Source organism: Aptenodytes patagonicus, chromosome 2 (genome assembly GCF_965638725.1).
Source record: "Aptenodytes patagonicus chromosome 2, bAptPat1.pri.cur, whole genome shotgun sequence".
Taxonomy (NCBI): domain Eukaryota; kingdom Metazoa; phylum Chordata; class Aves; order Sphenisciformes; family Spheniscidae; genus Aptenodytes; species Aptenodytes patagonicus.
The window spans coordinates 124648364-124668421 of record NC_134950.1 but is presented as its reverse complement, the minus strand read 5'-3'; the positions used below and the strand labels follow the sequence as shown (position 1 = coordinate 124668421).

The 20058-nt window shown below is 45.4% G+C and overlaps 1 protein-coding gene across 4 annotated transcripts in view; it reads left to right on the top strand.

Annotated features, from left to right (window-relative positions):
* The window catches only part of NOD1 (nucleotide binding oligomerization domain containing 1), a 29431-nt gene extending 13698 nt beyond the window's left edge, over positions 1–15733 (top strand). Inside the window, exons 5-12 of one of the 4 annotated variants that reach the window (XM_076331096.1) lie at positions 1174–1257; positions 2322–2405; positions 3969–4052; positions 6066–6149; positions 8353–8436; positions 9070–9153; positions 11244–11327; positions 12776–15733. In XM_076331096.1, the coding sequence (XP_076187211.1) occupies positions 1174–1257; positions 2322–2405; positions 3969–4052; positions 6066–6149; positions 8353–8436; positions 9070–9153; positions 11244–11327; positions 12776–12848 (661 nt within the window). In that variant the 3' untranslated portion in view covers positions 12849–15733. The other 3 variants (XM_076331097.1, XM_076331098.1, XM_076331100.1) reach the window with 3 other exon arrangements.
* Positions 15734–20058: the final 4325 nt, after the last annotated feature.

The window sequence follows — 20058 nt, the reverse complement described above, 5'->3', positions numbered from 1 at the left end:
AACTGACCTCCCAAGAGAAAGCAATAGGGAAACTTTGGGGGAAAATGCATAAGTATGTAAGACAAAACAAAGAAGAAAAGGACAGACTTTCATTCTTTGTCCCTATCATATGATCGTGCCATACACAGTGTGATCTTAACATCATCCCCAACACCAAACCAGTCTGTTAGGTTGCCTTTTTGTCTTTATGGCTCTTCTGATGTTAGGACTTTGATTTCTAATGACCAGTTTCTGCAGGTCAGGAGATGTTGTTTCTAACAGCTTAACCATCCTTTTCAAAGAAGCAGACTGTTATGATCTGTAGAAATTGGCTCTGATTTCTCCTAGGTGCTAGTGCATTCCAAAGTGACCAACTTACTAACCAGCAAGAGCCAAGGAGGCTGTAGAGTTTGTTCAGCTTCAGAGTTTGCGTAGAAACTAAAGCTGGTCAAAATGTTTTCACGGGGACAGCTTTAGCCAGAAAATGTGATTCATCAGAATTGGCATGCTTCACAGCAACCTGTCCATTTAGGCAAGGTGAAAAAGCTTGAGAAGTTTAAAAAAAAGAAAAAAAAAAACCCCAAGCCCCCAAAACAACTGTGAAAAGAAGTATTTTTATTCTGTTAATGACTGATGTCGATTTGTTTCGTGTCTAGTTGGGACAATAAAATTAGAAACATCTAGCAAACCCATGGGACTGCAGTTCTATTTCCTGGCCAGGGCTTTTCACAACCTTTAGTCAGTGGAGCCTGAATGTGTTGTAACTTTCAAGATGCCTGGCTTTCACTCAGTACTTGGAGAGAAGGTTGCAAGAAGAGTAGTTTGGAAAGCTTGCTTTTGCTAGGGTGTCAAGCAGAATTTCTTCCTGCAATCACAGTAAGCGCGGGAGGAGGAGGAGGAGGTGTTTGTCTCTGGTTTCTGACTTACTACATTTTATTGTTTTCAGTTCTTAGAAGAGCTCAGGCTTTAGAGCATTACCTTGGAGATCTGGGGCTTTTTGTTTTCTATTGTTTTTGAAGTGAGACATATGAAACTGAGCTCACATTTCCCTTAATGGCTTTTAATATGTGGCATAAGGACCTGTTAAAATATCAGAGGAAAATGCATAGACCTCCAGTCATTTGTTAACTTATGGGTGATGAACACCTGTAATCTGTATTGATTCAAACTTACTTTTCTTTCCCTTCATTCCAGGCTCAGTGTAAATCAGGTCACGGATCATGGAGTAAGGATCTTGTATGAAGAACTCTCCAAGTACCAAATTGTGACTTTCTTGGGGTATGTACCAGTTGGGAGCAAAACACTAGATATTGATACTAGAAAGTAGAACTGCAGTGCTGATGGTACTGACACAGCAAAGGTGGGGTGGAAACCACAGTTACCTCCTCATTTACTGAACATAAACAAAGCAGCATTTTGTGTCAGAAATGATTCAGCTGCCATCCTGTAACAGTTCACTGGGAAAAGGACCACAGCTTCCTCTCCCATTGCTCTGCCTCACGGGGTGGCCTCCACTGACATCAAGCCCGTCTATAACACAGTGTGGACCTCCGGTTACTGAACTGTGTGGGCATGCTAGTTTTATACCTAAAGCCTCCTGCGAGCTGTGGAGGGGGGAGAGGGAGCGCGAGCAAGAGAGTGTCTGCTTTATAGCTAGAGCCTCCTGTTTTCTCTGCTGTAAACTGATTTATTTCAACTATGCAAAGCAGATACGGCTTGGTAGAGACTAGTATCGGAAACATACAGTTTCAAGCGTCATGTTCATGGTACCAATTTCTTTAAGACCTTAATTAGTTCTTAATCAAGTTGAAGCTGGAAGGCATGTTTGCTCTGACTTCCTGCTCTTGGTTAAGTAGCTACATAAAAATGACTTTTTGAGAAGTGAACATGAATACCAAGAATCACCTCCTTCCTCCAGTGCCCTAATGTAAGTACATCTGCTCAGGTATCTGATCTTTAGTAATATTTGCAAGGGGATTTTATGACTTTTAAAAGAGCAAAAATACGTTCTGCTGCTGTTTTCTCTTCTGACTTTTCTTCTGGCAATATTATTTCTGTATTAACACAGGAATAAAGGGAAGCTTTGTTTGCTTGGGGAGACCATTCATTAAAAAAATCATATAACTATTTTCCCATGATTTACTGTCTGGTCTCCTCGTATTTTATATCTAGCCCTTCACAGTATGAATTGTATATCAAAATAGAAATACAAGCAACTGTGAATGTGTACAAAGCCATACAAAAAAGATAGATGCTATGTGTGCATTATAAAACATTCAGGTTGTAAATATTAAAGTAACAGCAGGAATAACCTATTTTTACCGATGTGATTTTTCTTTAAGCTTATACAACAATCAAATCACTGATGTTGGAGCCAAATATGTTGCAAAACTAATTGAAGAGTGTTCAAGCCTTGAATATGTTAAGTATGTTGGATTTTTTTTTTCCTTTCTACAGTATCCTAATTAAGGTAAAGCAACTTGAAACAGGAGGGAGAGTGGAAAAAAGACAAATTATGCTTCAAATAAAATATAACTTAGGTTGCAGTTGTATATTCTTTTACAGTAGTCTAGCAGTGAATGGCAGCAGGTGAAACTCTTGAATCCATAGTCTTTACTGGAATATAGTAGTAGGCAAAAGGAGAGCATGAGACCTGTTCTTTACCTAAATCCAGTCTGAGCACCTGAGTGAGGCTTAAGTGGTGCATGAACCTTGCTGCTCCTTGCAATAGGTGAATTCACTTGGATTTAGTACCAAGCTTCTTTATATCTTGTCTTTTACGGGCCATTGGTGTCAGGCTGTGCTGGTGTCATACCTCAACTCTGGAATTCCCCAGATTCACTTGGTGAGTTGTTCCCCTTCATTCCTGGAACTTTCCCAGATAAGGGTGTCCGGCCATGCACAACACTGGTTTGACATAAAGGTAGATCATTAACCAGTGGTTTAATTTTGACCATAGCAGAAAATAGAGGTAACTACAGCAATGTCAGCTGCTGGTATGAATGTAGCAACCAGCAGCCAGGGACTCTTGGGTTCTAGTCCTTGTTCTACCACTAACTTGCTCTGAAACCCCACACTAGCCACATCCTTCCCACTTGAAATATTTGCAGAGTTTTGAAACCCAAGAGCACTCTGGTTCTTTCACTGCTTTGACACAGTGCTTTGCTTATTTAATCTAACTTTCACAAAAAAGCCTGTTGGAAGATGGTTACTTTCAGGCTGCATAGTAACCCCAGAGATTATTTTGAGATAGACTGCATATTCATGTGCCTGAAGTCAGTCAAACAAGCCAGTTTTACTTTATGTAAATGTAGTGGGTTCGGGGGTTTTTGGTTTTGGTTTGTTCTTTACATCAGTGTGTATGCAATTGAGACTTACCTCTTCCTTGAACTCCAGCCATTTGATATCCCCACATAGGCCAAAAAAAGAAAAGGTCTTCTGTAGAGTGCCAGCCAGAGACACTCCTGCTGCACTGACCTATGCTACTACCTATAGCCTATGCTGAGAACAGAAAGACTTGAAATTACTACAATCTGTGCTTATCAGCTGCAGTCTCCTCTGGAGCCACACAACCAAGAAATACTCTGTTCCCTGTGGCATCATGAAACGTGCTGCATGTAATTCATGTACTCTGTAGCAACTGCTGATATTATGAACTATATTAAAAACTAGGCAGGGGTCCTTGTCTTGAGGATCAGTTCCTAAAGCTCATTTCTAACATACTGAGCACCAAAACCAAGACTCTCCAGTAATACTTCTGATTCGGAGGGTTGACATGCAAAATATGTAAAAGACAACATAAAATGATGTCTTTTAATCAAAGGTCAAATGCCTGCAGTATTTTTTTCTACTCTAGGTTAATCTTTGATAGCTGTAGCTAGCCTCCAGAGTTAATTAGCCTTAAATACTTGTATTGTTTTCTGAGCTGGTGTTCTAATAGCTGTACTGTTGTTAGTGATGTACCTCATCAATTCATGTATTTTGTGCAGAATAGGAGCAAACAAAATAACGAGCGAAGGAGGGAAGTGCCTTGCCCAGGCCATCCAGAAGAGCAAGACAATGTTTGAAATTGGGTAAGTTCAGTGCTAAGGAGCAGAGCTCAGGGCTTGGTCTTGTCAAGGCATCTCTAAATTGCTTAGGATTCCTTCTTTCATTCTTATCTTCTTTCCTTCTGCCGTTCCTCCCCACATTAGAACAAACCGGTGCAGAAGCATAGCCACATTTTCCACTCAGAGGGAAAAGGAGGGCTGCTTTATTGTTCTCCAGTTCACACAATGTTTGTTTTGGTTTTTTTCCCCCTGTTCTGACAGAACCTTAAAGGAGAGACAAACAAGAGGACAGTATGTAAAGACAGCCATTTTCCTTATGGGAACACAGCTGTTCTAGAGATATTTGGTCATTTTTAAAAGTCTGGGTGGTTTTATGACAACATACCTGGTTGTTGAGTGTCATTGTTATAATTGTCAAACCTTCTGCATCAAGTCCTGATAAAGTTGCAAGCTGGGAGAATAAGAAGGAATTCCCATCGTCCTTCTCTCTAGTCTGTCCCAAACTGGAGAGTCTGCTATTATTGAAGAGAGGTCTGAATGTACTGTAAACCTTTAATCCCTGTCCCCTTTCTCAGGAGAGATGCTAGACTTGAGGGTTTGATTTGTACTTTTTTTTCCCCTCTGGCAAATCCCAGTTTCTCTTTCCACTCTACAGGAGAACATTTTTCTCAGAATCTAATACTCAAATACATGGAATTAAAACCTCTGTTTGGCCATTGTGAATATCACAATAACCCTGAGATATGAAAATCAGATTTGAACAATCAGATTTTTGGCCTTTAATTTTGTTGTTCTACAACAGCTCACAAGCATAGTCAACAGCATGCGCACTTCCATTGTCATATAATTGGGTCTGCTGTGCTGTACTTGCTGTAATTTCAGTGAAGGACTCCTGTTTTCTCCTGTGGAGGAAATAATCACTCCAAATGGATTTAGGATAGCTTGGACAGAAATGTTTAAACAGATATATGCAGCATTTGCATAACAAACTGCACTGGGACTGAAGGACAAGGAAATTCTAGGGAACTTACTGGAAGTGGATGTGTTTAGATACCACAAAGTTCAATCGATTTTTAAAAGAGCTGCCAACTAGCTGAGTGTGGCTTTGAGTCATCAAGCCATGATCCCTGTAAAAAAACCCTTATACCTCAGCAGAAGCGCCTTCAAGTCTCGTAGTACAGGGTGAATTTTCAAAGTGGTTGGTCTGCATAGAAAAGATTTGACCAGATACTGCTATTAAATGTTAATCAAATCTCTGCAGCTTTTACCACATTACCTTATCTTAACCCTTTGTGTTACCAAGGATTGTTTTGCCATTGGAAATACTGTTCCTTACAAATGTGTTGAAAAGCCCAGGGTCATACACTGTCCCTGTGAGATTTTGATCTTTCTCTTGGCAGCTGGAGAGAGAGGAGATGCCACTTGGGTATAACGGTGAAGGAATTGTAATCATTTTACCAGACTATTCTGAAGGAGAGCGGGAGCTTGTAGAGCAGTTCACTTCAGAAAGTCACCCGTTTGGGTGTGGGTCCCTGTGCAGTTGTGCATCTGGGGAGTCTTTCCCAAGACCTGTGTTTTGCACTGTGTAAAGGCCAGTCTGTGCCCAACAGGTAACAGGAAAACTGTAGCAGGGGTATGGGGAGGAATGCTGAGCAGGGAGATGATAGGATTTAGGATGGCAGCTCACTGGACGGGACCACAAGACTCCTTTACCCCGTAAGAGTACAGGACTGTGGAGGGTTTGCCCAGCGCAGCAAGGTGATCCCAAAAGTACTCCTGCTGCAGCAGGCTCTCTCCTAGAGCTGCTTCTGTGCTGTGGCCTTAGGGTACTGGTGAGTCAGCAGGGGCTGGTGGTGTGGTGTGCAGGGAGTGGAACATGCCTGGCTCAGTGGGGAAGGCACCTGCCAGGTTTCTCACAAGCCTGAAAGACTGTGAAGTAATCAGGGGGGAGGGGAGGGAAGAGAAAAAGGGAGAATGCAATGCCGAGGAGCAGTAGGGCAGCACACCTGATATCTCCTGGTTTCCTCTCTTCACCAGGATGTGGGGTAATCAAGTTGGAGACGAAGGAGCAAAGGCATTTGCAGAGGCCCTGAGGAACCACCCCAGGTTAACAAACGTGAGGTAAGACACCAGCGGAGCCAGGCAGCTCGGTGTAGTGCTGGCTTTCCCATCGTGCTTTGAAGCGATGACTCTTCCCACCAAGCATTAGCTTGGAACGCCATCTGGTATTGTAGCCTTCGCTGTGTAACCAACAGGGTCCTGGTCCACGGAAGAGGCCAGATTGAATCAAAAAGCCCTGTGCAGCCATTAAGCAAGTTAAAAATATTGCAGGGCTGGCATCCTTTCCTCTATCTGCACCTCCTCCCCTCATGCTGCACAGAGTTAACTGGCATTTGTGAAAGCACATGGTCAGTGGGTGCCATTTTGATCTGGGAGCATTAGCAGAAGGATGCACCAGCTGTCACAGAATCGGGCTCCCAGTGAGCTCAGTGTTAACAGTTTCTGTTGCGAAGGTACAGCAGCTTTTACCAAAGTAATTTTTAGGCGATAAACTGTTTGGGTAGGAACTGAGGCATTCTTAAATTGAGGCTCATCCTGTACTCCACTGGAGCTATGACACCACACATTCAGTGCTAATGAGATGTAGTTCTCACTTGAGTTCAGTGATGCATCTCAAACTAGCCTTCTGGAAGCCCTAGCATGGGTGAAGTTGGTAGCACAGCACGGAGAGAAGCCAGCAGTGTAAAACAGCCCATCCCCTGCCAGAGTTTCAAATGCTGGCTAGGGATTTAAAGATGCATATCTTTAGTCATCATCATTTTTAGTCAACCTAAGTGGGAGAGAAAATGTTCACTTAGGATGTTATCATCAGGCTGCTGCTGTTCTGGAGTCCCTCCACACAGCTGGAGCAGGGGGTTCATGGTGATCCTTTCAATTTGTCTCCCAGTTCCACTGGCCTCCACGGTGAGGGAGCAGACAAGGCTCCTTGGTTTCCCCACAAGGTGGCAGATGGCACTAGTTTCTTTAGAAATACAGTACTCTGGGAGTTTGGGGATCTCTGGAGAGCTTATTGCTGCCACTTCAGATCCAGGGGTTTCGGAGCTGGTGCCTTGTCCTCCTTTCTGTGAGCGGATAGCTGGACTTAAAAAATTAAAAGCTGAACGGGTGCAGTGACCTAGATATATTTAAACTTAAAAGCTATCTGAAATAGCATCTTCCCATAATTGCAGAATCCATCCAGATGCATCAGACTTGAAAGAAAACATTTTGAACCTGAATCAGAGCTGGGTTACACCTGGGATTCTCAGACGGGAACAAATATGCTGATGAATGTGCTTGCAAAAATAAAAAGGAGTAACTGTGCTGGCTAGGGCTAGGTTTTGCTGGCACCTGTGCAGGGTGAATTTTCTGCTCTGCAGTGTTCTTGCACTTGGGTTCGTTTCTTATCTTCCACTGGTTAATCTTGCTTCATGATTTGAATCATAGTTAGCACCAGTGGTAGCTTTATGCGAAGATTAAGGGAAGACCGTCCCTACTACATCAGTTTACTTCAGCATATTTGCCATTTTTAGGCCCAGTCATGATGGACTGAGAATATCTAGTTTCAGCTGAAGCTAGGAGGCACTCGTGCTAGCACATATTTGTGCCATTGCCCTGCTTGATCCCCCTTTCTACCTTTTTTTGAGACCTTGCATTATTTTCAGGCTCTGGCCTGGCTTTTGAGGGTGGAAATGCTTTTTGAACTCTCAAAGCCTGGAGCATAACTTTAACTGGACGATTTTGCCAATGTCTATTCAAAGAATGAAGGGCAGACTAAGAAATGTTTGTGGTTTGTAATGGAAAGCATGCATTTACAAGCTCATCTCTCCATACACAACAGAAGGTGTTGTGTTTGGAAGAAGAATGACGTATTCGAGCATCTGAAGGACTTAAAGGACAAAGTCCCCAGTTTGTACAGGGAGTTGGGATGACAAATGCATGTAAAAACCTGTGTACTACTAAGGACAACTCTTTGTCCTTGTTAAAAGCCTTGACTCTAAAATCTCTGGGTGCAACTCTGCTGTCAGTCCCAAGAGTACAACTCACTGACAGCAAACCTTACGGCCTGTATGATAGACCTGCTCTCAGGCTGCAGCCTGTGAACTGTTCTCGCTTGTAAAAGTCATAAGGACTTACTGGTTTGCAAAGTACATGAGCCTTTGAAACACCCAAATGCTGAACTGTACAACTGGGAAAGAGATCATCCAGGATATTCATTAGTATTTGGCAGCGGAAGGGCCAAGTGATGCTGGCTGTTTCTTACACCTTTGTATCTACTTCACAGTCTCGCGTTCAACGGCATCACGACAGAGGGAGGCAAAAGTATTGCTGAAGCTATGCAACACAACAACTCCGTGAAAATATTCTGGTAATTGACAGTGTGGTCTACTTCTCCTCCTCTTCTTCCTCTAGAGAAAGCTGCAGCCTAATTTTATTTCCTCCAATGCCATTGCTTCCTCCTACTGTCCCCCTCCTCTCCCTCCCCCCATCCCCTATGCTTTCACTACCAGCAAGCTGTAAGATATATCCCTCAGGAAGAATGTGGACATGAGTAATGGATCAGCAGCACGTGTCCTTTAGGACACATTCCAATGTCCCAAAGTCATGCTTCGCTCTGTTCCCTCCATCTTGCCTTCCCCATCTTCTCTCACTTCCATCATCTGAAGTCAAGTTCTTTGTCCTCAGTTTTTGCACCTCTTCAGTGTTGTCTCTACCCCTCTACCTTTTTCCACCACACTTCATCCACCTTTTGGACGCTAAAACATCATGAGAAAGTATCATTAGAACACTGCTCTGAGAAATAAAGATCTGATACTCTTGTGTCTTTTACCTCCAGGGCTTCTCTTCAGTATCTCTTTGTGCCTAGCCTTTAGAAATTGCTCAAGGCAGGAACAGAACATCCCCCTTTGGCTGTCTAAAGCTAAGTCACAGACAAGCTGGAAAAACAGGAGGCTGAAAAATAATGATAACATCCTAAGTGAAGATTTTCTCTCCCACTTAGGTTAACTAAAAATGAGCTGGATGACGAGGCAGCAATGAGTTTTGCAGAGATGCTGAAGGTCAACAATAAACTGGTGCATTTATGGTGAGTTACATTCCACAGAGGCACAGGCTCTTTGGCAGTCGCTGCATTAAAGCTTCACCTTCCAAGTCTATGTAGGTCACAGTAAGCTTTCTGTGCATGGTCTGGATGCAGCTGACTGGTTGTAGACAGTTCTAATGGAAAGCTGCTGTCTAGCATTTTGAACCTGCTTTCATACACGCAAAAGTTTAAGCTGTTTGTGTGTCCTGGTAACTTTTGAACTACTAATTGATTTCATCTCTCCTTAGGGGAACAGTACTGGCCTCAAACACAAAAGTTTCAAAAAAAAAAAATACAGGCAGACAGCTAGAATAGAATAACCTTATTATGATTCTTACTATTTATCATCATACTATGAAAGTAGCAAGCTCAACTCTTACTCTGCAACCAAGAACCTACATGACAGACACTTAAATGCATGTCCCATTTGCCTGATGTTTTCTTCTAGGGCTAGCACTTTCACTCATGCAAGACACTCATCTATAAGACATAAATCCCCAGAAAACCTGGGATTATTTCTAGCAATCACAAAGAGACTTCTTAAACTTCTAAGAAAACACAGCATTGACTGTTCTAATCCAGAGGTTCACAAGAATTTGTCCATGGATGGACTTGGGCAGATGTGGGCTGTGAAACAAATAGCCGTCCATTCATTCCAAGCAATCAAGAGAACATAATAAATGGAGTCCCTTTACAAGCTTATACAAAGACTTTGCTAACCACACTCTAGCATTCCCTGTATTAATCGTAGTTCCCGCCCCTTGGGAAGCGTGCCGGTTGTCAGAGGTGCCAAGTACTTGTAGCCTCTTTTGAAAGCAGTAGAAGCTCTGGTGCTCATCACCCTGAAAATAAAGAGGGGGGGGGGAAGAAGGCTTGATTTCTTGTGCACAGCTGCAGATATGCTTCACTGTGCAGTTTGGTTTGAATTCATAATAAAACTTTCCCCATCCAAAGCAGGCATAGTAATCTAGATACATGTCTTTACCATGGCTCAGTATTATCCAAGGGTTTCTGCCAGTAGACCAATTTATATCCTGCTTTGTTGGAGGTATCCACTGGTACAACCAAAAGGTGGTGACCTATATAGACAGTTGAACTTGAGGCAGAATTAAAGTCTTTGTCCAGTAGCTGAAAGAATCTACTGGATCCCTTTGCATTTTCATTAATTTACCAAGTGCAGAAAGTCCTTTAATAGGAATGCGTCCCTGCTTCCTTCCTTCCTTCCTTCCCTTCCTGAGAGATCATTCAGTTCATTCCGGTTTTCAGCTTCATCCTGAATCCTGTGGGATTCATGCAGTCAGTCACATGGAGTGGTACAGCTATGGGGCACACCATGGTAGACTGAAAGGTTAAGTATTGAATTAGGCTGCGCTGATGAGTATTTTTATACTCATGCGGATGAGGGGGCTTTGTTCATTTTTAGCCAGGGGCATGGTCTACAGTGGTTAATAAGAATTACCTAATGCTTCTTCAGTTGCGCTACTTGAGGATCTTTTGTTTCTTTTTTTTCCCCCTTCAACTTAGATTAGACATACTTTATAGCTGCTAAGGTGGCTTCACTGGGACTTGCACCTGCTCATACCAGAGTAAAATTCAATGCTTTATTTTTCAAAGATCTTGCTGGTCTGATAAATGAGACAGGAGGATTTGGCAACCTCTAGATCATAACTGCTAAAACACTAGGCTTACACAGGTTCTGTACTCAGAATTTTCTGTACCTCACTTAAAAATGTCTCACAGAGTTCTTAATAAGAAAACAGAGCTAAGAGGTTAGTCTATCTCAGAGTCCAAATACCCCAATCCCATACCAGTAGAAAACAGTTCTCAGCAGAAATTTGTCAGCTATGTAATTAAGCTCAGTATCTCCAGAATGCAACCACATGCAGGATTAAAAGGACTGATGCTCTGGGCTCTGTTTCTGAAAGTGCCTGTGGAGCATTTGACCAATACTGTGTACCATCCTCATGGGTAGAAATCACAACCGTCTTCTTGTGGCAGACAGCTTTGCTCCTTGACGTCAAGCTGAGTGTAGGTTGTGCATGCGCTGTAAATTAGTTTGCATGTTAGTTTGACATGAAGTGCTTTCTTTTTAGGCTTATCCAGAATCAAATTACAGCCAAAGGGGTGAAGTACCTCAGCGAAGCTCTCAAGGAGAACACAGCTATTAAAGAAGTCTGGTAAAGATCCTCTCCTCAAAGGCTCACTTTGTAAACTTTCTTTCCCTTTAAAACACTTTTGGCATTACTACTTTCCAGCCTAAAAAATTCAGAGCAAGTTTATGTGAGGCACGGGTTGTAGTTCCAGCTGTGGCTTTCAAATAGGTAAAAAGCCTCTGTCATTGAAACACGTCCCTGTGTGTTAGGAATGTCAAGCAGTTTTGGTAGTTCACATCTGTCTGTACTACTGACTCGCGGAACGTGTGTGTTTGCAGAATTGGGGCCTAAATTTATAGACCAAGTTTTGCTTGTCCTGATTTATTTTTAAACTTCTGAACATGTCTGTGCTTTTCAGGAGCTAAATGCCGACAAGCAGGAGATGGTTACATTTAATTAGCATTACTAATTTGGTTCATAGAATTTGTGCTTGGATTTTCTTTGGGCGGTGCTCCAAACACACTGAAAGTGCTAAGCTACAAGAAGATTAACTTTTTGTAAGATTTGCTTGTTTTAGATTAAGGTAGGCATCACATAGTCACACACGTGCATTGTAAGGCACAAAGCCAAATACCACATTCCTTCCCTCACCTCAGGGAGCTCAGGAGTCAATAGAACTGTGCTGGTTTTAGCACCCTGCTTCTTTATTATTGAACATGAAATTTATTTTTAAATATATAAGTTTTAGTGAAAGGATACTGAATTCTTGCTTAGAAAGACAATGACTCACTGTCTGACTAGTGGGTTCCCTGGAGATGTGGAAGAGATGCTTCTTTCAAAGGCCACTGTCAGCTTTCGTCTACAGAAGAGGCATCAATTCCCACTCGAGTCATTCTGAATCTTCAGACCAAAGTCTGTCTTCTGATTATTGCCTGAATTTTCAGAGGTGTTCATTAACCCAAATAATTTCATAAATCTAAATGGTGTAATAGATTTCAACATTTCTGAAAGCTGCACTTACCAGGCTGCTCATTTTCAGGGGTGTAAATACCAATGTAGATTAACTTCATGTAGCCAGACTTGAAAATTTCGCCGTTAAGTCATTTCACATTAATAATGCCTGAGTACTTAACAGAGTTTTCTTCATGTTGTCATGGAAAACACAAAATGCTCTGAAGACTATTTAAATTTCTTTAAACTAGCCCACTGCACGGTAAGAACCTTTGTCAGCTGTATGCTGCTTGCTGAAATGCAAACAGCTGGGTATCCGACACCGATTTTAGTTCAAGGAAGTTTAGGTGTTAGTTCAGTTTTTATTTCTGAAGAAGTAGCCTTGTTCCTCGTATGTGCAGTGGGAACGGCAGTGCTGTAGCCTGCCTGTCTGAGGCCGGTTCCCAACTGTGTGCCTTTGAGAAGCATGCAGCTCACACGGCATTGCAAAGCCGTGATCTCTGCTCCAAAACCTTGGAAAAATAGAAGATGGGCAACAGTCACTGCCTTACTTTCACATCCCTCTTATTTTTCCCCTCCAGTTTGAACGGGAACCTGATAAGCCAAGAAGAGGCCAAAGCTTTTGAAAATGAAGACCGGATCATTTGCTTTTGAATGACAACTCTCCCATTTTGACAAGCTTCGTGTTACAAAGGTTACTTCTACGCTTGGACTGCAGAGTTTATAAAGGCATAAATCTGCAGCACTCATGGCAGGAGAGAGATACACGATTAGCTGCCTCGTTACGAACGTGCTGCGCTCCCTCAGCTCCATCCCTTACCCTGCCTGTTGTTCTTAATCCTTTTGGTGAGTGGGAAGTTGCCTGGGTAAATAATTAATGTTTGTATGGTGCTTCGAAGGTGAAATGCAAAGTGTTAACAGACCAAATCCGCTGGCAGGTGTATGCATTTTGATAACTGAGTTTAGATTTATTCTGTACACTGATGTAAATAATCACTAACTTATTTATATACATAAATATACACAAACACATATATATATATGCAAGAAAGGGTGCAAGATGCACAAACTCCACAAGCTCACAGTATTATCTGCCTCATAACTGAAAATGAACATGTGTAGCTTTACTGGAAACCGTCTGTAATAGTTGCATGGTACCAATGTTTTCAACATGAATACCTTCCTTTCTCCTGCCTAGAAATTAGGCCCTTATTTCTCCACTGACTACAGGCAGTGTTATAGACACTGCTGCTTTTTTTTTTGCCTTTTTTTTTTTTTTTTTTTGAGAAATGGATACATCAGGCTTAGATTACTTTCAGTAATCTTTTTTTCCATATTGAAGTCAATAATTTTCTTTTATACAACCAGAAGTCCTTACTGCCATCACTGTAAAATCATAAAACTGGCAGTAAAACACTTTTGCTTAAAATTTCCTGAGGGCTGCATAGAAACTGCCACCTCCTGTTTTCACAGTGTTTGTTCTGGGGAGGGGGGCTGGAGATAAATGTGAAAAATTAATTAGCAGGCTGTTCAGTGTCTTGGCTCTTGGCCTAGACACTGTGCTGGTGGCAATACACCAGTATTAAGTTGCCTAGCTTCAGTGGACGACTGAAAATCAATTGCGTCAAGCAGAAATCCCTTCTCCCAGCAACATATAAGCGCAGAGAAGGATTGAGGTTTGCTTGGAAAGCTTTTATTCTATGCTTGAATTAGTGGAAAGTGCAAGGCAAGGGGCAGGTAGCAATGATAAGGATCAGCAAGAAAACATTATCCTCCCCAAAATAATCAGTGTTTCGGGAGTGTAACTTTAGATGCCCTTAAAAGAAACCAGTTTGCAAAGGAGTGGGGTATTTGATTATTTTTTTGTGTGCAAATTAAGCATGCTTTGTAAAGGTAAACTCAAATTCTACCCCACAGTGTGTCCAAGGAACCTAAAATGGAAGAGCATGATCCATTTTCCTTCCTCCTCCCGTGTTACCACCCCCCAAAACTTTGAGAAACAGTTCTGCGGTTGCTGACTAACTCAGAAACTGTGGTAGGCTGGAAGAAGAATCTCCAGTTGAAGTGCCAGACCAATGAACCCTCACCTTTCCATTTCCCAAATCTGCCCCATAAAGCAAAACATGAAAAAAGGCTTGCTTTGTGGGTCAGAGTTTCTCCGTTTCCTGCACGGTAGCAGACCCTTCCCAGTCCCCAATTCTGTCTACTCACTTCAGCTCGCTAGCACATTTTAAAATACTCATAAAGCTTTTCACAAAATCAGCAGCTAAAAAAAGAGAAGAAAACCAACTTAGTGGTCATTATTTTCCAGTGGCTTTTCCTCCCTGTCCGTGGTATCAGCACTGTTTTTTCATGGGGAGACAGATGAGGCTTTTAGACCGTGCCAGAGGAAAGTCGGCTAACTTGAATGATTTCTGCACCTGAGCCATTTGTTTACTGAAGCAAAAGGGCACGCAGTTACAGATGAGCTGGATGTCAATTGCAAAAACATCTGCCAAAGCAAGGCCTTTAAAGACTTCTCAGAGACTTTTAACAAATCAGACACCCATGCACTGTGTCAAAATGTTGTTCCTGTTTTGCCAGCCTGCCCTTATGGAGAGGAGGAGACGCTGGTGCAGGGCCTTCACCAGAGGTGTCATTTCCCTCTGGAAAATGGTGGTGGAGGGAAGTGTGCTCCCAGTTTGCTCTAATCACTGAATTATTTCCTCATTTACCAGGTAGAAAATAGAGTTAAAAACTCCAGCTCCTGTCTTCATTTCACTGATAGACTAAAGCAGTACAAAGTGTCCCTGATAGCTCCCTCCAAGCTTTCCAATGCAGACACTTCTGCCCCTTTTCTGGTTTAGAGCAGCCTTTGGAGCTGTTTGTGGTGTGACAACTACCTCAGCCCTGTTGCAGGTCCTGTTACATGCCCGGCTGTTAGAAGCCAGGCATCCAGGGCAGTGTTTTCAGAGACAGGAGCATCCATGGGGCTGCAGCAGCTAAACACGACCTCAGAGTAAGTGGTGGCAGGATCAAGCCCAGCTCCACTTAGGACAGAGCTTGGCACCGATTTCGGCGCCAGTGACCGTGCCAGTCATAGCCACTCATTTCAGAGGTGATTTTGGACTGCGAGCACTCATTTGGGCTGGGCTGAAGGTCTGAGCACAGCTCAGTCTGGCTTTGACAAAACTGAGGGGTTTTGCAGCGTCCTGCTCCCAACTCACCCAGGGCAGAGGGTGTGCTTCACAGAGCACGTCACAGCTTCGGGAATCGTGCTGGGGAAACGGGTTGCTGCTCTGGGAGCAGCTGGAGTTTCCTTGTTTATTGGCACGGCATTTCAGGGCGCAGTTCTTTCTTCATAGTCTTACTGGACTATTTGTAGAGCACATTGGAGCAACACGTTTGCAGCTTGCAGCGAGAGCCTTGTTTATTCAAATTCAGAGACAACTAATTTTTTTTAAGACAGACTCATTTGTAATTTGCTAAGACATTCTTTGTACGCGCCGTTACGTTTTTTTCCACTTGTCCACCGTGATAATAAACAGCTTTTTAAAGAACTTGAACAGGCTGCCTGCAGGTGCTTTGGCTTTGCTGAAGCCCTGTCAAGCAGACACTTGGCTAGATCGAGACGGGACCATGACAGCCTAACTAACCGGCTGCAGACGAGAGAGAGGACCTGCCACAGCTGGAGAAGGGCGCTCACAGCTGCCACTGTCCATGAGGGACCTTTCCGGCAGCGGGTGCCAACCCAGTTAGGGGCAGCGAGGGAACCGGCAACAGGGGCTCAGAGACACACACCTGCTGCCGTGCTGTGCCCCTGCCACACTGACTGCGGGAGCTCCCTGCATTTCCACCCGCTGCTGGGGGCAAACTCTTGCTGGCTTGAGGTGCAACACTTGCATTTTGCTGGTGCAAGCTGTTGTGCGCTTACTGGTGGTGCCAGATAATACAAGAGAGCCCTGCTGCAACGCAGTGCTGTCCCGCTCTGGTCACATATGCCAGGTCTTCGGGAAAGGATGCTTTTCTGAGCCTGGTTTAGTGCTGCTAACTGGGTGTCAGACCTGCATCTCCAGCTGTCAGACCCCAGTTCAAGACTCGCAGGGTGGTGCAAGGCCACGCAGCCTTTGCTCTTCAACCACAGCCAGCGCAGGATTCTAATTCCTCCGTCCCATGCCGTAGGAGCAGCACTGAAGCTGAAAGGCGGCGAGAGACCCACGCCTGCTTCCCTGTAGTTCCACTCCGTTCCCTTACCTTGGTTTGGCAGAGGAAATCAGGAGCCTATGGCAAAACTGTATAAATGACCGCACTTGGAAGCAAAAGTGTCAGAGGGACGGGTGCGCCATGAGGAAGGAGAGGTCACTGCAGAGGTCGCTCGATTTTCAACTGATGGAACAAATAATCTTGGCAGCAAAAACCTGCAGCCATGCACGAAGGACTTGACTTGATTTAAGGAGGTAGAAACAAAATAGCAGGATCATGCTAGGTGAAAATGGAGGCCAGGTTGGGAGCTGCCTGCTGCACTCGGGGACTCCAAATTTACTCAGGAGATGGTTTCTGTTCGCTTGCTGGGGGCTCTTGGTTGCCCTGTGGGATGGGTGAGGCTTCTAAAAACATGATTTGGCAACAGCAGGGAGTCCTTCCTCACTTCCCCAGGTGTGGACAAACGATGAGAGGCTGCAGGGAGGGCCACAGGTGCTGGGGAGTCCCCTCTTTTATCCCAGGGAATTCATGTTCAAATCCCCTGTGAATCTCAACAGGGCTGAGGTCAGCCGGTGTTGATTCTCTACTCCCAGAGGTAAACGAGAGGTGAGGGCACAAGCTGCAAAGTTTGGAAATAACTCGCCTCAGGTACGCAGTGGGACTTGAAAAGAGGGATGATGTTTTGGAGAAAACGGCAGCTTCAGGAGCATCCAGTCATGAGAGGTCACGGCAGGCAGGTTAGGGAATAAAAACTCATCTTGTAGTTGGCCAGGGGCAAAAACTACAACCATCGCTTTCTACTGGGAAAGCGGGGGGTGTCCTGTGCCCTCGTATGTCCGTGCTGCTGGGATTCCCCAAGGGACTGCACCAGAAAGCGGCAGATTTCTGGCAGGGCTGATGCCACCTCACCCACCCGAGCTCAGTGCCTTCGGGGTCAAGCAATGCGTTAAGGTGGCGATAGATAAATCCTTGTAATGCACAGGGCCTGCAGCCGCTGCTGGCACCAGGGCTGCTGAACAGCGGGGCTCCCCAACAGCCCCGGGAGGCCGGGACCTTCTGGAGAAATGCAGAAATGGAAGATGCAGAGCTGGGCGCCGGGTACAGGAGAGGAGGAACCAAATATTTCCCTTGCTCTGGCCGTCCTGCTGGTAACTGCCACCACGTTTTCTCTGCCCACCAGAGCTGCTGAGACAGGGCCAGGGGTCCAAACCTCAGCCCTCCCCCTGGCCTGCCCCGACCCTGGCCCCACATGTGGAACAGTTCAGGGTTGTTCACAGGGGAGCAGCTCTGTCACTTCACCAGACGGGATTTTCCTGCTTTGGTGGCTCCTCTCATTCCCTCACCCTACCCCAGAGCCACCGGCTTTCACAGCCCCAGTCATCGCGACCTGCTAGGAGGGTGGCAGCCCCACACGCCAGCAGCTGCTGCTGCTCCCTGGAGCAGCGCTGCTTTGGAGGTGTCAGCAAGACAGGGCGGTACACGTTTAATGGGGGCACAACTAAATCATCACGCTCTGCTCACATGCAGCCCCTCCTGCTGCCCAGCGCGACTGACGAGCAAGGGAGGGACACTTTTTCTCCAAGCTTAGCACCCTTGGCCTGTGACCATTTTGGGCATGTGCAGTGACCACAGGCAGACCTGGATTTGAGCACCTTTGCTGAGAAAGGTGCTGCACTTCCCTTGTACCGGCCCCCGATGCAGGCAGCCGTCCCATGAGGTGGCCGCTGGTGGCACGGCTGAGGGGCCACTTCCACCCCTGCAGCGAGCGGCTGCGCCCGAGAGCAAACCAGCCCCGGTGCAGAAGCGTCCCCTTTGCTCCCGCCGGGAAGAGAGCTGGAGCTCCAGCTATACCAAACCCTTTGCAAACAACTAAATTACGCCCAACTGCTCACCTCTGGGGATTCATCCTATACACCAAAGTCAGCAACTTAATGAGGTGCTAAAGCCTTGCAAGCCAGGAGGCTTAGACCTCATAGGCTGGAGCAAATGAAGCTGTCAAGTTTTCATGCTCCCGTTACCTGCCAGACTCTTTAATCCTGAGTTTAGCAGATGTTAATCCTGGCCTGGCTGACTTGTGAAGAGGAAAGCTGCTCCCTTTAGAAGTCACCTGGGTCCGCTGAGGCAGGGAGCCGGTGAGGAGACCCCACCGCGGCACAGGGGGGACGGCCCCATGGTGGTCATTATCCTTGGTGACAAAGCCTGTCCGGGCTCCGAAAGAGACTTTAGGTCTTCCTTTTCCTTCTGTTTGAAGCCGGCTTAAAGAAGCAACTGGGGGGGGGGGGGGAAGCCTTTGTTAAAATTTAAATGTGTGTTCAAACAAAGAAATCTGTAAGCAGGGCAAAAATGAAAAGCAGGGCAGGAGCTCAACACAAAACATGACTCAAAAGATAACGGGCCAAATCCGGAGAGGCACCAAGCACCTGCAGTTTCCACCGAGCTCAGCTGAGGACCGTCCCCATGCTTTTAATATCTGCCTCCTCTACGCTCTTGCTTTTACGAGTGAGTCATCTTGCGTCAACTGAGGATGGGCTTTATACAATTATTTATTTATGTCAAACCCTCCTCCCTGCCCCCACGCATCCCTGATCTCATCCCCCTCAGAAAACAGACACTTTATTAAACAGGCGCTGGAAAACTCCGCCTCACTTGGCTTTTGCTAAGGCTACTTGTTGTGCAGTAGCCGGCTGGTGAAGAGACGGCAGGCACGAGCTGCGCAGCACCTCACAAGCAGTGTCCTCTGTGGCCTTGCTCGGCTTTTTGGACATGGGCACCTCTCTCCTTGGGGTGGGATGGAGCCGGGCACCTCCTCAGCTAAACAAATACGCCGGGTGACGTTTACAGAGACCAGCAGGCTCCAGCCTGAGCCCCCCAGGCACGGACATTGCTCGGGTCTTGTAGCCTCGGAAGGAGAATGAGACCTTCCAGCACAGGGCACTCAAAAGCCAGAGGAGAAAACGCCCCTGTTTAGCTCCAGCTGCTGCAGGGGACGCTCCCCCCCCTCCCTGCTCTCTTTGCCACAGGCTGATGTTTCGCTCCCCTTCCTGCTAAAAGTAACGCCGCATCCAGAAGCGGACATGGACCACTGGCTGTACCAAGCAACAGTGTGCGGTAGCAGGGCCAGACGCACACACACGTGCAGCATCACCATCTTGCGCTGACAGCCCCCGGGAACGGCCCGGGGCCGGCGCTGCTGCCTGGTTCACTCCTCGGGGCAAGCAACTCGGGGCAAGCAACTCGGGGCTGAGGCGGCATGTCCCATGTCCCAGCTGTAGGCAGGAGGGTGGGACACGATACCAACTGATGCCACTAATTTAACTTCCACACATGAAATCCTGTACCTACTGAACTGGAATGATTTCCAGCAGGTTTTCCTGATGCGAAGCCAGATGTGGCTCTAACTAGTTATCAATTGCTGCCATAATACGGCTCAAGATCGAGGAGAAAAACACAGGAGTTACTGGCAGTGAAGGAATTCAGGCTTCCCAGAAGGCAATCGGGAGGGAAAAAAAAAAAATGTTAGACTAGCAAGAGATGAACACGCTCCTTGATAATTACATCCAACTGTCTCTTGGTGCAGACTTGAATAATTCATGCATTAAAACTCTCATCTCCCATGGAGAGAATTGCAAGGGTCATAACTGTCGCCGTGCTATAACAACGGGTTCAGCTACCCCTGGCCACA